Source organism: Entelurus aequoreus, linkage group LG03 (assembly GCF_033978785.1).
Source record: "Entelurus aequoreus isolate RoL-2023_Sb linkage group LG03, RoL_Eaeq_v1.1, whole genome shotgun sequence".
NCBI classification, from domain to species: domain Eukaryota; kingdom Metazoa; phylum Chordata; class Actinopteri; order Syngnathiformes; family Syngnathidae; genus Entelurus; species Entelurus aequoreus.
In genome coordinates, this window is record NC_084733.1 from 94,299,110 (window position 1) to 94,316,845 (window position 17,736).

General features: G+C 38.4%; 1 protein-coding gene across 1 annotated transcript in view; it reads right to left on the reverse strand.

Annotated features, from left to right (window-relative positions):
- Positions 1-17,736, reverse strand: part of LOC133647151 (probable ribonuclease ZC3H12D) — a 42,948-nt gene that overhangs the window by 887 nt on the left and 24,325 nt on the right. The window contains exons 3-6 of the mRNA XM_062043292.1: positions 6,584-6,723; positions 4,828-5,062; positions 2,435-2,541; positions 1-151 (exon numbers count right to left, since the gene is read on the reverse strand). The exon at positions 1-151 is cut by the window's left edge and continues 887 nt beyond it. Coding sequence (XP_061899276.1) covers positions 1-151; positions 2,435-2,541; positions 4,828-5,062; positions 6,584-6,723 — 633 coding nt within the window. The remainder of the gene's footprint in view (positions 152-2,434; positions 2,542-4,827; positions 5,063-6,583; positions 6,724-17,736) is intronic.

Consider the following 17,736-nt stretch of genomic DNA (forward strand, 5'->3'; position numbering starts at 1 on the left):
CCAGGGCTGAGGTGCGAGTCCATCTCTTTCAGACTTGAGGTCTTGGCTCTGTCAATCTGCGCCCGGAGCTCGTCGGCCACAGACAGCTGGGACTGGTTGGTTCTTTCTGGGTGGTAGAACTTGCACTTGACTCCATAAGTGCACTTGTAACCTGGGGGTGGGGTCATAGGTCATCTTTAAAATATGATTTCTGCCTAGCAACAAGTGACCCTGCAATATAAACTTTCTAGGAGTAGTGGTCAAAAGTGTACGTACACTTGTAAAGAACATCATGTCATGGCTGTCAATCATTTCTACAACTCTTATTTTTTTGTGATGTAGTGATTGGAGCACATACTTGTTGGTCACAAAAAACATTCATAAAGTTTGCTTCTTTTATGAATTTATTATGGGTCTACTGAAAATGTGAGCAAATGTGCTATACTTTTAGTGTGGGGACAATATTGTCCACACCTGTCTCCATCTAAACACAGCAGTGTCCACACCTGTCTCCATCTAAACACAGCAGTGTCCACACCTGTCTCCATCTAAACACAGCAGTGTCCACACCTGTCTCCATCTAAACACAGCAGTGTCCACACCTGTCTCCATCTAAACACAGCAGTGTCCACACCTGTCTCCATCTAAACACAGCAGTGTCCACACCTGTCTCCATCTAAACACAGCAGTGCGCTCTTGAACGCACGCTGGGAAGCGAGGGAAAGTGACGTTAAAGCAAGCGCTTGGCGCCGTTAACTCCGAGGGGAAATCTCCGGAGCAAAGTGTGTGTAGTTAGTCGTAGTAGTTGTTGGTCACAAAAAACATTCATGAAGTTTGCTTCTTTTATGAATTTATTATGTGTCTACTGAAAATGTGACTAATCAAAAGTATACATACAGCAATGTTAATATTTGCTTACATGTCCCTTGGCAAGTTGACCTGCAATAAGGCGCTTTTGGTAGCCATCCACAAGCTTCTGCTTGACCACTTGACCACTAAATTGCTGCAGTTCAGCTAAATGTGTTGCTTTTCTGACATGGACTTGTTTCTTCAGCATTGTCCACACCTTTAAGTCAGGACTTTGGGAAGGCCATTCTAAAACCTTCATTCTAGCCTGATTTAGCCATTCCTTTACCACTTTTGACATCATTGTCCTGTTGGAACACCCAACAAGACCCAACCTCCGGGCTGATGATTTTAGCTTGTCCTGAACAATTTGGAGCTAATCCTCCTTTTTCATTGTCCCATTTAAAGCAGCAGTTGCATTGTGGGAATTTTTCCAGTTCAACAAACAACTTTGTTGTTTTGTCCTGATTAAGAGGAATTATTTGACGTTGAAGTGGGTTGAAAAGTAGTCGCCAGAAAAAAGGGTGGAAATAGGGCTTTGCAAAAAATGGAATTCTGGAAAATCCTGTAATTTTTTTGAACTTGGAAAAATGATAGTTTGAATGTCCAGGATGAGTGGAATGTGTTGAAGGTGGAATGGTTGGAATGGGTTGAAAAATGTGGAAATTGTGCAACTTGGAAAAATGTCCCATTCATTTTGAATGGGGAAAAATGTCCCTGAAAACTGGGAATTTTTGGAAATCCGGGAATTAAAAAAAAAAAATCGCTGAAGGAGAGCACACAATTTTGAAAATGTTGAATATTTTGCAGTTGGAACGGTTTGATTCAGATAAAAAATTGTGGAACTTTGAAAAATGTCCCATTGATTTCAATGGGACATTTCATGAAAATGTGTGAATTTTGGGAAAAGCGGGATTTTTTTTAGAAAATGTTAGACTTGAATTTGGAGCTAATCCTCCTTTTTAATTGTCCCATTTAAAGCAGCAGTTCCATTGGCAGCAAAACAGGCCCAGAGCATAATAGTACCACCACCATGCTTGACAGTAGGAATGGTGTTCCTGGGATTAAAGGCCTCACCTTTTCTCCTCCAAACTGGGTATTGTGGCCAAACAGCTCCATTTTTGTTTCATCTGACCACAGAACTTTCCTCCAGAAGGTCTTATCTTTGTCCATGTGATCAGCAGCAAACTCTAAATGAGGTTTAAGGTGTGGCTTCTGGAGGTAAGGTCTTCCTTCTTGCATGGTAGCCTCTCAGTCCATGGCCATGCTTGACTGTGGACACTGACACTTGTGTTCCAGCAGCTTCCAATTCATTACAGACCTGCTTTTTGCTGGTTCTCGCTTGACTCTTGATCATCCTGACCAAGTTTCTCTCAGCAGCAGGTGATAGCTTGCGTTTTTTTCCTGATTGTGGCAGTGACAAAACTGTGCCATGCACTTTATACTTAGGAACAATTGTCTGCACAGTTGCTCTTGGGACCTTAAGCTGCTCATGAATGTTTTGTGTGACCAACAAGTATGTGCTCCAATCACTCTATCACACAAAAAGGTGTGTCCTCTACAAGCGTGTGTCCACTTTAGACCATAGGGCTGAAAGAGGTGAACTCACCGTAAGGACAATGTTGCAGTTTGTTGTCCACATTCTTTGGCTTCTTCAGCAGGAAATCATCAAGAGTGGGACCATTTCGACCCAAAGGATCATCAGGAGGCATGAACCTGGAAAAGAAAAAGGCGTGGTTAAAGGGCCCCGCTCGTGCTGACCACATTGGCACTTAGGTCTGGACCTCACATTTTTATCTACGGGTAAATTCCCCCCAAAGGTCAACCATTAGTGATTATTTTCTGTATAAACGTCCACTTTTAGCTCCACAAACCTGCTGACACCACCTAGGAAGTCCTGAGGACATTTCATCCTGCGTAGTCGTGTGTTGGTAGCATCTGCATACCCACACATCATACAGTAGTACGTGTGTTGGTAGCATCTGCATACCCACACATCATACAGTAGTACGTGTGTTGGTAGCATCTGCATCACCACACATGATACAGTAGTATGTGTGTTGGTAGCATCTGCATCACCACACATGGTACAGTAGTACGTGTGTTGGTAGCATCTGCATCACCACACATGGTAGAGTAGTACGTGTGTTGGTAGCATCTGCATCACCACACATGGTACAGTAGTACGTGTGTTGGTAGCATCTGCATCACCACACATGATACAGTAGTACGTGTGTTGGTAGCATCTGCATCACCACACATGATACAGTAGTACGTGTGTTGGTAGCATCTGCATACCCACACATGATACAGTAGTACGTGTGTTGGTAGCATCTGCATCACCACACATGATACAGTAGTACGTGTGTTGGTAGCATCTGCATCACCACACATGATACAGTAGTACGTGTGTTGGTAGCATCTGCATCACCACACATGGTACAGTAGTACGTGTGTTGGTAGCATCTGCATCACCACACATGACACAGTAGTACGTGTGTTGGTAGCATCTGCATACCCACACATGATACAGTAGTACGTGTGTTGGTAGCATCTGCATCACCACACATGGTACAGTAGTACGTGTGTTGGTAGCATCTGCATCACCACACATGGTACAGTAGTAGGTGTGTTGGTAGCATCTGCATCACCACACGTGGTACAGTAGTACGTGTGTTGGTAGCATCTGCATCACCACACATGGTACAGTAGTACGTGTGTTGGTAGCATCTGCATCACCACACATGGTACAGTAGTACGTGTGTTGGTAGCATCTGCATCACCACACATGATACAGTAGTACGTGTGTTGGTAGCATCTGCATCACCACACATGATACAGTAGTACGTGTGTTGGTAGCATCTGCATACCCACACATGATACAGTAGTACGTGTGTTGGTAGCATCTGCATACCCACACATGATACAGTAGTACGTGTGTTGGTAGCATCTATAACAAAGGTTATAAACTAGTATGTTGGATGACCTACTTGTCACTAACAAAGGTTATAAACTAGTATGTTGGATGACCTACTTGTCACTAACAAAGGTTATAAACTAGTATGTTGGATGACCTACTTGTCACTAACAAAGGTTATAAACTAGTATGTTGGATGACCTACTTGTCACTAACAAAGGTTACAAACTAGTATGTTGGATGACCTACTTGTCACTAACAAAGGTTACAAACTAGTATGTTGGATGACTTACTTGTCACTAACAAAGGTTATAAACTAGTATGTTGGATGACCTACTTGTCACTTACAAAGGTTATAAACTAGTATGTTGGATGACCTACTTGTCACTAACAAAGGTTATAAACTAGTAAGTTGGATGACCTACTTGTCACTAACAAAGGTTATAAACTAGTATGTTGGATGACCTACTTGTCACTAACAAAGGTTATAAACTAGTAAGTTGGATGACCTACTTGTCACTAACAAAGGTTATAAACTAGTATGTTGGATGACCTACTTGTCACTAACAAAGGTTATAAACTAGTATGTTGGATGACCTACTTGTCACTAACAAAGGTTATAAACTAGTAAGTTGGATGACCTACTTGTCACTAACAAAGGTTATAAACTAGTATGTTGGATGACCTACTTGTCACTAACAAAGGTTATAAACTAGTATGTTGGATGACCTACTTGTCACTAACAAAGGTTATAAACTAGTATGTTGGATGACCTACTTGTCACTAACAAAGGTTATAAACTAGTAAGTTGGATGACCTACTTGTCACTAACAAAGGTTATAAACTAGTATGTTGGATGACCTACTTGTCACTAACAAAGGTTATAAACTAGTATGTTGGATGACCTACTTGTCACTAACAAAGGTTATAAACTAGTAAGTTGGATGACCTACTTGTCACTAACAAAGGTTATAAACTAGTAAGTTGGATGACCTACTTGTCACTAACAAAGGTTATAAACTAGTAAGTTGGATGACCTACTTGTCACTAACAAAGGTTATAAACTAGTAAGTTGGATGACCTACTTGTCACTAACAAAGGTGTACATCAGCAGCCTCTCCTCGATGAACTTCTTCCAGTGTGGGTTCTCGGTCTGCAGGTCCCGGTAGTTGTCGTTGGACACGATGATGCCGTCCGAGTCGAAGGCCAACCTGACGATGAAGCGGTCGTCGTAGCACACCACCCTCTTGCCGTTGACACAGCGTGAGGGTGTGTACACCAGGATGTTCCTCCTCTCCAGCTCATGCAGGATGTGTTGGTCTGGAAAAGGTAAGCATGGAAAATCATTATTTCACTCTTTTGTGCCGCCTCCAGCTAATTTTGTGCCGCCCCCCAGCTAATGTCATCTAATCACATCTAGTCTTGGACTCAGATTGGTCACATCTAGTCTTAGACTTAGATTGGTCACATCTAGGCTTAGACTCAGATTGGTCACATCTAGTCTTAAGACTCAGATCGGTCACATCTAGTCTTAGACTTAGATTGGTCACATCTAGTCTTAGACTTAGATTGGTCACATCTAGTCTTAGACTTAGATTGGTCACATCTAGGCTTAGACTCAGATTGGTCACATCTAGTCTTAAGACTCAGATCGGTCACATCTAGTCTTAGACTTAGATTGGTCACATCTAGTCTTAGACTTAGATTGGTCACATCTAGTCTTAGACTTAGATTGGTCACATCTTGTCTTAAGACTCAGATCGGTCACATCTAGTCTTAGACTTAGATTGGTCACATCTAGTCTTAGACTCAGATCGGTCACATCTAGTCTTAGACTCAGATTGGTCACATCTAGTCTTAGACTTAGATTGGTCACATCTAGTCTTAGACTCAGATTGGTCACATCTAGTCTTAGACTTAGATTGGTCACATCTAGTCTATCGGCTGGTGCCAAAACCCCAAATATTTCTACTCCTGGCCCAGGAGGGTGTGCCTGGGCCAGGATGGTTCCACCCTACCTTGGTGAGAAAAACAAGTGTTGAGATGCAAACAAACAATCCTAAGAGTCAAGTGAATATTGAAGTGTGATGTCTCCTACTTCACTTTGACAGCACTAATAAGTCAATTCCAGTTTCCAAGCGCTTCACTCGGAGAATGAAAGCATTTCTTTGAAATGAGGCTGGAATTGCAACAAGAATGTTTGTAGATAGTACAGCCCGGCTATCAAGTCATGGTTACAGTTGGGTCACGTGTTGATGTGCTGGATGCTTGTACAAATAAACAGAAAAGGGGAAGCTAACAGAAAAGCTCAGCATAGAAAAGAAGAAGCAGGAATGGAACATAACGAGACAAACAAACAAACAAACAAACAAACAGCCAGACTGAGTGTGGTGAAGAGCAGGAATAAATAACTCTGATTAGTGCCGGGAGCAGGTGAGCGTCCCGACACCGGGGTGGTATAGCTCGGTTGGTAGAGTGGCCGTGCCAGCAACTTGAGGGTTCCAGGTTTGATCCCCACTTCCGCCATCCTAGTCACTGCCGTTGTGTCCTTGGGCAAGACACTTGACCCACCTGCTCCCAGTGCCACCCACACTGCTTTAAATGGAACTTACATATTGGCTTTCACTATGTAAAGCGCTTTGAGTCACTAGAGAAAAGTGCTATATAAATATAATTCACTTCACTTCACTAATCAGAGGCAGGTGAAAATAATCAGCACCCATGGCAACCGGGAAAACACAAACCCAGGGGTTGCTGAAACGGAACTAAGGGAGTCTTTAACTAAACTAAACATGAACACCTACGTATTTCGGACGTGGCGGTGGGTCATGTGACCTTTACCTGCAATGGGGGCCTCAGGCCGCGGCTGCTCCTTCCTCCACAGGGGGATGAACACGGTGATGTTTCGGAGGCCTTTATCCCAGAACCACTTCACGGCCATCTGAATGCCCTGACAGGAGAACACCTTCTTGTCGCCATGGCTACAAACACACACACACACACACACTACAGTCAACAACAACAACAATGGGAGACTGGGCTTTCTGCTCTGCCGCTCCCTTTTTAGAAATTAGACAGCCCAAGAATGATGGTTTTATTAAACAACAAGAAGTCCTTCTGAATGTTGACACATGTCAGTACAGTATTAGCAATATTTACTCTTCCAAAGCGTTTTGTTGTAGAACTCTTCATTAAACCCACTTGCCAAGTGGTTAACATGAGGACGTATTTGCCTACAGTTGTTATAGCAATATAGTCTTGGACTATAGTCCCTAACATCCAAACTGTTTCATTCTGCTCAGAAGACGTGGATAAAGAAGCACATCAAATCTCTGGCAGGCTGCATTTTGCACATACTGGAACTGAATATTGCTAAATGTTGTTGGAAAGGAAGGCTGTCCAACAATTGAAATATGAAATGGTGTAAATGGCAGTTTGTTGATAGTTAACTCTAAATGAATCGCAGATAGACGTACCCAAGACAAATCATTTCGAAGTACTTCTTCCCATGATTGGACAACTAGTTTGCATTAAAGACATGTTTTTTAAAACAAAAGGAACATAAACACACTTTTAATGACAGAAAAAAAATATTGGCAGATTTAGTAGGCATAAAGAATGTGTATTCCTGCTGTAGGAGCACTCGCATTGAGAGGAGGAGCTACATCCTGTTTAGACACCAGTTCCATGCATTATTACCACAACATGTGCTTTGTTAAATATGTTTGCTAAGGTAATCTGTGATATTTATACCTGAATAAAAATAATTCTGATGTTCTGTATATGGTAATTGGTATTGTTTTAACCTTCTCTATTTATTAAAAAATGTAATATTTAGTCTGTTAAACATTCTGTAATTGCGGACTATCAATAAGAACATTTTATAAAAGAATAGTTACTTTATTTCTATCTGCCAGGAAACATTTGTCCCTGTAGAATATCACAGATTATATTACAAAACATATTTGACAGAGCATCATCGTACTTGAAGACTATTTTTCATTTTGTTATGGCAGTTAGAGCGGATTTGACGCAAAGAGAAGTTATTGTGTGACTGGTATAAGAAGAGATATGTTTTGACGTAAACATCCCAATTAAAAAAAAAACTCTAGACGCCCGTCTAGAGTATTTCTGCTGAACTTTTGTTCCGTCTTACTGAAGCACTTAGTGTAACAATCTACATTTGATGTCTTCAATGCTTCTTCTTTTTCTCTATCTTCTTCTTATGTGACATTCATGTTGTCATTTCTAATATAAAGTAGTGTAAAGTTCTTACTTATATCTGTCAGTAAACTCACCATGAAAGCACTAAAACATACAGGTGCAGTGAGTTGACATTATTCACCCAAGGAACTTTAGTTATTAGAGAGTTCCGGTCACGGGACACATTTCGGGCGTTGTTGTTGCACTAGTGAGCCACGGATGAGGAGATGCTGCTCCGTTATTGATTGAAGTAAAGTGTGAATGTCATTAAAACAGTTAGCGCCATCTTTAGACACTTCTTCCACTCCCGTCCTTGCACGCTACACCGCTACAACAAAGAAGACGATGTCCAAGTGGAGGCACGTAAATAAGAGTGCCCACAAAACGGTCAGAAAGTGAGTTGAAGATGATGCGAGAGAGAAACGTGTCATGTGAAGTTCCATGATGGCACCATAAGTGATAGTACATATACAGTGGTGGTCCAAAGTGTACGTACACTGGTAAAGAACATCATGTCATGGCTGTCTTGACTTTACAATCATTTGTACAACTCTTATTTTTTTGTGATGTAGTGATTGGAGCACATACTTGTTGCTCACAAAAAACATTCATTTCCGCTCCATTGTTGTTTCATCGGACATCACATGGACAAAGATCAGACCTTCCGGAGGAAAGTTCTGTGGTCAGATGAAACACAAATGGAGCTATTTGGCCACAATACCCAGCAATATGTTTGGAGGAGAAAAGGTGAGGCCTTTAATCCCAAGAACACCATTCCTACCGTCAAGCATGGTGGTGGTAGTATTATGCTCTGGGCCTGTTTTACTGCCAATGGAACTGCTGCTTTAAATGGGACAATGAAAAAGGAGGATTAGCTCCAAATTCAAGTCTTTTAACATTTTCTAAAAAAAAATCCCGCTTTTCCCAAAATTCACACATTTTCATGAAATGTCCCATTGAAATCAATGGGACATTTTTCAAAGTTCCACAATTTTTCATCCGATTCAAACCGTTCCAACTCCAAAATATTCAACATTTTTTAAAATTGTGTGCTCTCCTTCAACGAGTTAAAAAAATTCCCGGATTTCCAAGAATTCCCAGTTTTCAGGGACATTTTTCCACATTCAAAATGAATGGGACATTTTTCCAAGTTGCACAATTTCCAAATTTTTCAACCCATTCCAACTTCAACACATTCCACTCATCCTGGACATTCAAACTATAATTTTTCCAAGTTCAAAAAAATACCAGGATTTTCCAGATTTCCATTTTTTGCAAAGCCCTATTTCCACCCTTTTTTCTGGCGACTACTTTTCAACCCACTTCAACCGTCAAATAATTCCTCTTAATCAGGACAAAACAACAAAGTTGTTTGTTGAACTGGAAAATTTCCCACAATGCAACTGCTGCTTTAAATGGGACAATGAAAAAGGAGGATTACCTCCAAATTGTTCAGGACAAGCTAAAATCATCAGCCCGGAGGTTGGGTCTTGTTGGGTGTTCCAACAGGACAATGACCCCAAACACACCTCAAAAGTGGTAAAGGAATGGCTAAATCAGGCTAGAATGAAGGTTTTATAATGGCCTTCCCAAAGTCCTGACTTAAAGGTGTGGACAATGCTGAAGAAACAAGTCCATGTCAGAAAAGCAACACATTTAGCTGAACTGCAGCAATTTAGTGGTCAAGCAGAAGCTTGTGGATGGCTACCAAAAGCGCCTTATTGCAGGTCAACTTGCCAAGGGACAAGTAAGCAAATATTAACATTGCTGTATGTATACTTTTGATTAGTCACATTTTCAGTAGACCCATAATAAATTCATAAAAGAAGCAAACTTCATGAATGTTTTTTGTGACCAACAAGTATGTGCTCCAATCACTACATCACAAACAAATAAGAGTTGATTGTAAAGTCAAGACAGCCATGACATGATGTTCTCTACACTTTTGACCACCACTTAACATGTCAAGCGACTTTGGGTACTTAGAAAAGCGCTATATAAATCCCAGGTATTATTATTATTATTATTACCACTGTATATTGATGCAGTTTTACATTTCTTTTAAGCGTTTATCATTTGCAACTTGTAAAAACAGTGAATTTGAAATCAGAAATTCCCATTCCATTCCATTCATAAATTCATAGAAATGCAGGGCTCGAATTTAACCACGGCAACCGCGACCACCCTTGTGACTTGCCGTAATGCCCTAAAAAATTGACCAACATAACACGACCGCCCTTGACTTTTTACTTGTTAATGGACGAGGGATGTAACAGTAAACAATAATTTGCGATAAAATTCCCGACGGTTAGTAATACCGTCTAAATTTTTAATGACCGAAAAACCGTCATTATTAATGCATTTTAGGCAACAGGAAGTCTGACACATGCGCACCAGCGTCGTTTGGCTTGATAATCATGGCGGACTAACTACACAGACTTTGCTCCGGAGATTTCCCCTCGGAGTAAACGGGGCCAAGTGCTTGCTTTAACGTCACTTTCCCTCGCTTCCCAGCGTGCGTTTAAGAGCGCACTGCTGTGTTTAGATGGAGACAGGTGTGGACACTGCTGTGTTTAGATGGAGACAGGTGTGGACACTGCTGTGTTTAGATGGAGACAGGTGTGGACACTGCTGTGTTTAGATGGAGACAGGTGTGGACACTGCTGTGTTTAGATGGAGACAGGTGTGGACACTGCTGTGTTTAGATGGAGACAGGTGTGGACACTGCTGTGTTTAGATGGAGACAGGTGTGGACAGTATTGTCCCCACACTAAAAGTATAGCACATTTGCTCAAATTTTCAGTAGACCCATAATAAATTCATAAAAGAATCAAACTTCATGAATGTTTTTTGTGATCAACAAGTATGTGCTCCAATCACTACATCACAAAAAAATAAGAAATGATTGTAAAGTCAAGACAGCCATGACACGATGTTCTTTACAAATGTATGTACACTTTTGATCACCACTGTATATATATATATATATATATATATATATATATATATATATATACATATATACATATATATACATATATATATACATATATATATACATATATATATATACATACATATATATATATATATATATATATATATATATATATATACATATATATATATGTATATTGAGAAGTTCCATGATGACATATAAGTGATAGCACACTGACTGAAGATGTGGCTGCTAAATGAGCGCACAATAAATAGTTGGCCATGATACTGTGCAAGTAAGGTCTTGTAAGGAATGTAACGTTCCAACTGAAGTCTGACGCACTTTTTCAAGGTTATTGGTGAGCTGAACATGGCAGCAGCATCACTAATAATACTGCAGCTAGCCTGCACTAGCACATATATACCTCACATTTTCATCCCATGTAAGGTCAATGTGGACTCTAAATATTATATATTAATGTTACATTTAAATCTAAATGTTAAATGTAAATTTTGAATCTAAAAATTAATATTCAATCTTAAATCTAAACTTAAATGTGAGCACTAAATGTTAAATCTGAACTTAAATGTTGAATCTAAATCTAAATGTGAGCGCTTAATGTTAAATCCAGACCTAAATGTTAAATCTAAATGTTAAATGTCTCAAATCTAAATCTTAAATCCAAACCTACATGTTAAAAAATTAATGTTAAATCTAAATGTGAGCACTAAATCTCTGGCCGTGTGTAAAAATATTTATAGAACGTCAACATTCCACCAATCTGTGGCCTCTTAGCCACGCCCACATCTCAGTGCAGACACTCTTACACCTGTCTCTTAGCCACGCCCACATCTCAGTGCAGACACTCTTACACCTGTCTCTTAGCCACGCCCACATCTCAGTGCAGACACTCCCACAACTGTATCTTAGCCACGCCCACATCTAAGTGCAGACACTCCCACACCTGTCTCTTAGCCACGCCCACATCTCAGTGCAGACACTCCCCCACACCTGACTGACTGTGGAAGAAGGAAACATGGCGGATACTTAATGACAAATAATGCCACTAAAGTTGCATATTTTAAACATGTTAGCACCAAAGGTGTGTGTGTGTTGCATGAACACTCAAAGCTGCACGTATAATATTTATATGTCTTCCATCATTTTGTTGTGCTCTGACTTCATGATGGTGTCACATATGAACATTACACGCTCATATAAGTTACTACTGTGCTCTGACTTCATGATGGTGTTACATATGAACATTACACGCTCATATAAGTTACTACTGTGCTCTGACTTCATGATGGTGTCACATATGAACATTACACGCTCATATAAGTTACTACTGTGCTCTGACTTCATGATGGTGTTACATATGAACATTACACGCTCATATAAGTTACTACTGTGCTCTGACTTCATGATGGTGTCACATATGAACATTACACGCTCATATGCGTTACTACTGTGCTCTGACTTCATGATGGTGTCACATATGAACATTACACGCTCATATGCGTTACTACTGTGCTCTGACTTCATGATGGTGTCACATATGAACATTACACGCTCATATGCGTTACTACTGTGCTCTGACTTCATGATAGTGTCACATATGAACATTACACGCTCATATACTGTGCTCTGACTTCATGATGGTGTCACATATGAACATTACACACTCATATACTGTGCTCTGACTTCATGATGGTGTCACATATGAACATTACACACTCATATACGTTACTACTGTGCTCTTACTTCAGGATGGTGTCACATATGAACATTACACGCTCATATGCGTTACTACTGTGCTCTGACTTCATGATGGTGTCACATATGAACATTACACGCTCATATAAGTTACTACTGTGCTCTGACTTCATGATGTGTCACATATGAACATTACACGCTCATATGCGTTACTACTGTGCTCTTACTTCATGATGGTGTCACATATGAACATTACAAGCTCATATACGTTACTACTGTGCTCTGACTTCATGATGGTGTCACATATGAACATTACACACTCATATGCGTTACTACTGTGCTCTGACTTCATGATGGTGTCACATATGAACATTACACGCTCATATACGTTACTACTGTGCTCTTACTTCATGATGGTGTCACATATGAACATTACACGCTCATATAAGTTACTACTGTGCTCTGACTTCATGATGTGTCACATATGAACATTACACACTCATATAAGTTACTACTGTGCTCTGACTTCATGATGGTGTCACATATGAACATTACACGCTCATATAAGTTACTACTGTGCTCTGACTTCATGATGGTGTCACATATGAACATTACAAGCTCATATACGTTACTACTGTGCTCTGACTTCATGATGGTGTCACATATGAACATTACACGCTCATACAAGTTACTACTGGATGGCCTCGAAAGAATATGCTTTAATTGTCAGCTAATTGGTAATAACATGATTATAGTGGGTGTGAATTCAAGTCTTATTTCCTTTTCAAGCAGCTGGTGCTGTGTCTGTCAGCAGGAACATACTAGAACATACTAGAACCAAACCTCAGACCAAAAGACAACTTCACACGCACTATAATCATCCTATTAGCATTTAGCTGACAATTAAAACATTCTTTACAAGCCAGCGTGTCAGCTGCCTACTGTAGTAACTTATATGTTATATTACTTATATATATGCTGTAGTAACTTATGTTATATTACTTATATATATGCTGTAGTAACTTATGTTATATTACTTATATATATGCTGTAGTAACTTATGTTATATTACTTATATATATGCTGTAGTAACTTATGTTATATTACTTATATATATGCTGTAGTAACTTATGTTGTATTACTTATATATATGCTGTAGTAACTTATATGTTATATTACTTATATATATGCTGTAGTAACTTATATGTTGTATTACTTATATATATGCTGTAGTAACTTATATGTTATATTACTTATATATACACGCTGTAGTAACTTATATGTTATATTACTTATATATATGCTGTAGTAACTTATATGTTATATTACTTATATATATGCTGTAGTAACTTATGTTGTATTACTTATATATATGCTGTAGTAACTTATATGTTATATTACTTATATATATGCTGTAGTAACTTACATGTTATATTACTTATATATATGCTGTAGTAACTTACATGTTATATTACTTATATATATATGCTGTAGTAACTTATATGTTATATTACTTATATATATGCTGTAGTAACTTATGTTATATTACTTATATATATATGCTGTAGTAACTTATATGTTATATTACTTATATATATGCTGTAGTAACTTATATGTTATATTACTTATATATATATGCTGTAGTAACTTATATGTTATATTACTTATATATATGCTGTAGTAACTTATGTTATATTACTTATATATATGCTGTAGTAACTTATATGTTATATTACTTATATATATGCTGTAGTAACTTATATGTTATATTACTTATATATACACGCTGTAGTAACTTATGTTATATTACTTATATATATGCTGTAGTAACGTATACGTTATATTACTTATATATATGCTGTAGTAACTTATATGTTATATTACTTATATATATGCTGTAGTAACTTATATGTTATAATACTTATATATATGCTGTTGTAACTTATATGTTATATTACTTATGTATATTTCAGGCTTTCTTAACCTTTTGGACCTTTTTCCCTACAGAGTGGTCTGGGGCACACTGAGTTATTGATTACTGGATTTTATTCATATTCAATAATATAAGTCAACTATTACTAGGGACGTAACGGTACGGAACATTCTGGCAGCTTAGTTGCCATAATTTTACTGTTAAATGTACATTGTTTTTTTTACAACATGATATTGTTCATGGAAAATCTGTACAAGTTCTTTTTTTTTATTCTGGCAATTTAGCTGCCAGTTTTTCTACCGTCTTTCCATTCACAGTAATACACCGATGATATCATAATATCATGGCTTACGTGCAGTCATTTATCCAGATTCTCTGAACCCTTTGATGATATTACGGAGCGTAGATGGTGAAATCCCTCATTTCCTTGTTGAGAAATGTTGTCCTTAAACAATTTGCTCAGGCATTTGTTGACAAAGTGGTGACCCTCGCCCCGTCCTTGTTTGTGAATGACTGGAAGCTGCTTTTATACCCAATCATGGCACCCACCTGTTCCCAATTAGCCTGTTCACCTGTGGGATGTTCCAAATAAGTCTTTGATGAGCATTCCTCAACGTTCTCACTCTTTTTTGCCACTTGTGCCAGCTTTTTTGAAACATGTTGCAGGCATCAAACTCCAAATGAGCTAATATTTGCAAAAAATAACAAAGTTTCTCAGTGTGAACATGAAATAACCGTTGAAAAGGATTTGCAAATCATTGTATTCTCTTTCTATTTACCATTTACACACGGTGACAAGGTTTATACAAGCGGTGCGTGGCTGTTCCTATTGGCTCTTCCCCTATCAGGTGAGAATAAAGGTGTGCCTGTGAAAACACCTTGACAAGATTAATGTTCTTCCAGTCTTTATGGCAGCTATTGTGCTCCAAGTAGTGTGGTTACCGTACTACTATTATTTGACAACAACTTCCCTGTGAGTCACATGTACACAACTGGTCCTGAGTGCAGTTAGCCAGCATCATGGTGAGGGGGATGTGTCATGGTGAGGGGGATGTGTCATGGTGAGGGGGATGTGTCGGGGACTTCAAAGTCTGACTTTGCCCTGCAGGGATGGTGCAGCGGCTTCAAACGAACCACAGAGAAGGAATATTGGATTGTCACTTCCTGCCGCTGCTCTGAAGAGGAAGTGGTGTAAATGCAGATGAAGTGACTTCAGAATAAGACTATTGTTAGAAAGGGATTCTCCACAAACCGGTTCTTATAGTTGACCAAATGTTAAAGAGGACATTTACGGGAAATTGACTTTGGATGTGTGTAATTGCACAATAAAGTTGCAGAGTCTTTCTAAAAGCTTCCTCAGATCGTACAGATTTTGTACATTCAAGGTGCTAAAAGCCGTCTGAAGTCGGTCAAAATATGATCAACTTTAAAGTCCACACGCACTAAAAAAAGTCATTTTGTTATTTTCCATTTTCAAAACATACAATTTATAGATTTTTTTAACCTTTCGGGCTCCTCTCAAGTTTGATCTCAGTCATACTTTTTTATGTATTTAACTAAGTCATATATTATCAGTTTTTATCTTTGTATTCAAGGCTTAAATCTCTACATCTTCAGGTCTTTCTGAAAGAAAAAACAAACAAACCTTCTTTTTATGACAAAAATACAAAATATTTCCCCCCAAAAATTTTTTTTAAGTAAAATATTTCCTGTGAAGTAATTAGATGCTTAAAATGCTTCATCTTTTCAAACTAAATATATTAGTTTTGTCCCTTTTGACATTAAAAATCATGCACTGCATGCGATTGCATATATTTTCAATATTATCAAAATATAATATCATGTATTCCAAAACAATTTTTTGTTAAAATAAAGATAAATACTGTACTTAAAAATCTGCTTGACTTATGATTTCAAAACAAATGATCAATCAAATCGTGGACTGTAAAATTGACAATAGATTTTACGGTTAAATTACACCGACTTGTGTTTTTTTTACAGTAAAATCCACTTTGGTACTGGGGCCGTATTTATCAAGCTTCTTAGAATGACTCCTAAGAAGTCTGCTAAGAGTTGACTTAAGAGTAAATAAATTCTTGGCTGAAAGCTGCACTTAAAAGTTAGTTAACAAGCGTCTTACTCACACTTTCAGCGAAGTGTAGGACTGAATCTTAAGTGTCACACTCAGAGCTGAATGACGACATTACTATGTGCCGTAAACGCAATTTTAGGTGACGTCATTTCTGTGTCCATAGAAATGACCAATCACGGAAGGGAATCCCTTGTCTAAGAATAAAGAAATATCTTGGAAATATTTAAGTGGACAATGGGAGTGTATATTTTGACAATAAACTACAAAATAATACAAAACAAACTAGTCCCCGCCGGCACTCACGCTACCGCTCCCTCTCTTCTCTCGCCCACACACTCACTGACGTCACTCACCTCACGGCCACACACATACGCTACTGTCATAACATTTTCTTTCCAATTCATTAATTAGGCAACTAATTTGAAACTGGTGTGGGTGGCTCTATATATACTAGCCCACTGCAGACACATGCAGAAATCAACAAGGAATCGAAAAGTATTAAATCTGTGACAAAAATAATACCCGCTCTGTCTAAACGATACCGTTTGATCAGCTGCTCGTCATCAAACAAATCCAGGACATCCTTCCGCTCCCTGAACGTTGGCGCACGTCTCTCTCGCCTCAGTGCCATCCCCTGCTGGCAACTCCTAACCACTTAAGACACCTCTGAAGGTCTCTTAAATATCGTGGAGAGTAGGAGTGATTCTTAGACTTAAGAAAGTTGATAAATAGCTTTTGTTCTTAAGTTTGAGAATAGGACTACATTTCGCAAATTCTCAGGACTTAAGTGTAAAATGGCACTCTAAGACGCTTGATAAATACGGCCCCTGGTTTTTTTCATGTACAGTAAGACAGTAAAACATTAAAAAACAAACAAACAAAACATTAAAACATTATGGTAAAAAAAACAAAAAAAATTTCTCCATTCCATTCCATTTTTTAATATGCTGTAAAAAAAACAAAACACTGTAAAATCCATTTAAAATTTACTGTAAAATCCTGGTGACTGGGTTTTTAAAGTAAAATTTAAATATTTTTTTGCAGCTTATGTAAATAAATATATTGTTAATGTATTATTTATTTATATATATATATATATATATATATATATA